Source organism: Alosa sapidissima, chromosome 16, assembly GCF_018492685.1.
Source record: "Alosa sapidissima isolate fAloSap1 chromosome 16, fAloSap1.pri, whole genome shotgun sequence".
Classification (NCBI taxonomy): domain Eukaryota; kingdom Metazoa; phylum Chordata; class Actinopteri; order Clupeiformes; family Clupeidae; genus Alosa; species Alosa sapidissima.
In genome coordinates this window covers 22,221,722-22,225,820 of record NC_055972.1, presented here as the reverse complement: position 1 = coordinate 22,225,820, position 4,099 = coordinate 22,221,722, and the positions used below count along the sequence as shown (strand labels likewise).

The following is a 4,099-nucleotide window of genomic DNA, read 5'->3' as shown; positions in this document are numbered from 1 at the left end:
TTTGATGATAACTGTGTTACATGTTTTGAAAAAGGATGTGAAACGTGTTAAACCAATGAAAATGTGCAAAAGATGACTTCTGTTGGGCTGAGAAGGTAAAGATCAAGATCAAGTGGATCCCAGAGTTGATTGGACAGGAGTCAGCATGGCCACCCTGATCAGTCTGCAGCTATGGAGTCCCATAGACAACAAACTGCCATGCACTGTGTGTTCTGACACCTTTCTATCAGAAACATTAGTCCTACAGTACCTTTGTTCTGAAAGCAATTTTAGCTATCTTTCTGCCTCTTCTGTAAGCAGTGCCAGTGATTTTTGTCATCTGAACATGGCACCACAAGAGGGCAATAATAGATCAAGTAAATCCAACTGGTTTTGGGATTATCTTGAAAATAAAATCGACAATGTGCAATAGTTTTTCTATTTGTTTCAGTTTTCAAGCAGAAGATCACTATCCGTAAATCCTGCAGTTTCTTCAACCAATGGTTTGATGTTTAGGCCAATAACCAAAGGAACAAAGTTTGCATTGAATCTGTTCAGTCCAGGAACTGAGGTTACAAGGGTGCGGTGGAGGATGCATCACAGGTGCGCAGCCAATCGAGCGTTCGCTCAGGATCTGATGAACGAATGTAGGAATTCCATTTGGAATCAAACGAGTGCAAAATTTAGACTGTGATGAGTTATTTGATTTGGACACCCGAGTAATTTATTTAATCTAACTGTTTTCGGCTGTTGTGTGAAATCGGAACTTGGCAAATGAGCAGCCTTTCACGTCTTTCCATCCGTGGCGTTCTCTCCATATAGACTGGAGAACGAACGCAGGGATTCCGTGTGAATTAGACAACAATCCAAAAATCAGATTGCTTTCGTGATTTGGTTTGGCTGATATTGACGTTGGTTTGAGGGATTAGACTAGTTTGCAGTTTTCGGCTGTTGTGGGAGATTCTAGGCGAAAGAAACCACACCTCCACAAATAAACAGTTCTGGCCGTTTTACTTTTCAATTCTGCGAAATTATGGAGCGTCTTAAATTAGTTCTGCAATACTTTCAGTCCAACTCTGAGTCAATATCTAACGGAATCTGTGCTATTTTGGCACTTATCAGTGTAAAACTTTATACGAGTTTTGATTTTAACTGTCCGTGCATGCCTCAATATAACAAATTATACGGACTAGGAGTCATGTTCGTACCCCCGCTCATACTTTTCCTACTGGGAGTGCTAATCAACCGACACACGGGTGTTATGATGGAAGAATGGCTAAGACCCATAGGGAAACGATCCAAAAATCCTGCTGTGATCAAGTGAGTCTTCTAAGCGTTTTCTTGTAGACTGAATATTATGAAATCTATCCTGTAATTCACATATGCAACAGTGTCTTGTTTTTATATATTGAGTCAGTGTTGGTGTTTGCATTGGATTTAGTTCATTTAATTGTATAATAACAGTAATTTGAAACCTTTTCTTGAATAGCTGATTTGTACAAAAGATATGTGAATGGTGTAATATTGTCTCTGTCAGACATTTGTTTTCAGCCATGATCCAGAGGAGCCTTCTGGCCCCCATGGTGTGGATCCTGGTGACCCTTCTGGATGGGAAATGCTTTGTGTGTGCGTTCAGCATGAACGTGGATCCAGAGTACTTCAGTGGCATTCCGAACAACACAGGGCTAGAGATAACCAGGATCCTGGCAAAAGTGCCCTGCAAGGAGGACGCCATCTTCCAAAACACCACCTTCCGCAAGGCCGTGTCACGTTATGTCCGCTGCTATTCTCAGGTGACTGTCTTCATGGATGTTATTGAAGAGGTTAAATGTAGAAACTAACACACTATGTGTTTTCACTGAAGCTATATGTGTTAAAATAATGTTCTCAAGACAAGTCATTTGAAACAATAAATGTGTACTAACAGACAACAATAGTGTCATGCTTTACAAAACCAAGTGGAGTTACACAACATGACCCTTTGTTCTTATGCCTTTCTGTTTGTATTCTCTCATGTCTGATCATTGCCCAGGCAATAGGCTGGTCCATTCTGCTGTTCCTGATTCTGTTGGGTGCAGTGGGTCGCGTCGTCAAGCCCTGCTTCAACCATGCCGGCTTTCTGCAGACGCGATACTGGAGCAACTACCTGGACATCGAGCAGAAGCTGTTTGACGAGACCTGCGTCCTGCATGCACGTGACTTCGCCCGCAAGTGTGTTGTGCAGTTCTTCGAAGGCAGGCGTGATGACTCCGTACTGCGTTTGCCACTGGCCCGCGCCCTCATCACCCGCCCCTGCCGACGGGATGAGTTTGATGAAGAGGACGAGGAGGAGCGCCTCCACGGCATCACCCGTCAGGACCAGGTGGACCACCTGCTGCACGCTTGGTACCAGAGTAAGCCTGAGCTGGACGTGACTAAGATGGCGTACAGACCCAGAGCCTGTATCACCTGGGAAGATGACCAGGGACGGGCAGTCTTCTCGGATGTATAGGAACGAATGGGCTTGAAACTGGTTGAAGTTTGTGGATATCATATGGTGGTTTCCTTCAGTCATTTCATGAAGCTACTTCCACTTCAACTGACAGCCCAAGTCTTGAGAACATAAAAGACTTGAGTTTGCATCCTAGAGATCACACAGACCGCAAAAGACTTTGTGACTTTGTCCTATGATAAATCTACTAGTAGGTAGATTGTGAGTAGGTGCCTGTATTCTTTCATCACCTTTATGGACAGGACCAAAGGAAAGTGAAGGCTTTACATCTAGGAACATAGAGGTAGACATATACCGATAGATAAATATATATTAAAATTGAATAATGAGTGGCTGGGTGTGACTGGGGTTGAGGTTATGGTGTCAAATTGTATTAGGCTGCTCTTGCTGAGTCATTTGAGGTGGCTCAGATTTACTTTGTTTGAATTTGCATGTGTTGCCTCCACAGGCCATGACCTTGAATAGGGATGCAAACAACAGGGGAGTGTCTCTCTGTTCATCTTGAAATGAACAGAGCAACGTGACTGCACGGCCAGCCACTTCTATGAGATTTTGTGGGAGAATAAAAAGACTTAAAAATTCCCCATTGACTTAACATTAGATTATGACATCACAATAGAGCAATTAGAATCTTCTATGAGATTTTGTGGGAGAATAAAAAGACTTAAAAATTCGGAACAGACACATTCCAGTAGAGACATCACCCTAGTCCCATGTCTGTAGAGGCTAGACTTCAAGATGAGATGAAGGAATGTAAAGCAGAAGTTGTAGATATCCTTTTTGAAAAGGTTGTCATATAATGTCTCATTCATAACCTATTCAACGTGTACAAATGCACCGAAAACCACTATAAATAAACAGATGTTCTTTTGTTCAAAGGCTTGGTCTGAATAATAGAAGTTCAGCAGGCCTTACTCAGACTGTCCTCTGAAAGGGCCGTATGATCTAAAACATTTATAATCTAAATATTTAGACCAGTCTCCTATTCAGAAGAGCATTCATAAAATGAAAACGTTTTCTTCAGTGACAAGTGCATGGAAATTTGTGGATTCTGATGTCATGGTCTATAAATGGTGGATACAGTTCTGGTCTGCGGAGGAACGTACATTTTCTTTGTTCACTGTAGTTGGTTGTACAGCTACAAAAAGCCATTACTTGTCTTACACATGAACATGACATGACATAAAAATGCTCCAAAACATTTGTGAATTTTCTCAGCAAAAAGTTGGGTTAGTGTTTTGCGTGTGTGTGTGTGTGTGTGTATATGTGTGTGTGTGTGTGTGTGTGTGTGTGTGTGTGTGTTACTTTCCATTATCGCCCCTAGTCTCAGTTATGGTCATGGGATTTGGCAGATGCCTTTATCCAAAGCGACACACAAATACAAAACAATATAATACTTACATTTAACAGGGAACAATTAATAATGTTGATCAGACTACAATAGCAATAATAAACAACAATATCAATTCAATCAATAGCCTAATGAAACTAGATGTACCGCAGAGCGGTACAAAATATGACCGCCGCCCAGTCCAGCACATTTTTTCCACAAAAAGAAATCACGCTGAAAGGCCTATATGATTCTAACTGTCTCACTAAATTGCATTATCCACACTCAATTCTTACTGG

General features: G+C 41.7%; 1 protein-coding gene across 1 annotated transcript; it reads left to right on the top strand.

Moving 5' to 3' along the window:
- The first annotated feature begins 485 nt into the window (after window positions 1-485).
- Window positions 486-3,474, top strand: calhm3 (calcium homeostasis modulator 3). Its single transcript, XM_042065757.1, has 3 exons — window positions 486-1,299; window positions 1,517-1,772; window positions 2,012-3,474. The coding sequence occupies exons 1-3, from the start codon at window positions 1,013-1,015 to the stop codon at window positions 2,468-2,470; spliced, it is 1,002 nt and encodes a 333-aa protein (XP_041921691.1). The 5' UTR covers window positions 486-1,012; the 3' UTR covers window positions 2,471-3,474.
- Window positions 3,475-4,099: the final 625 nt, after the last annotated feature.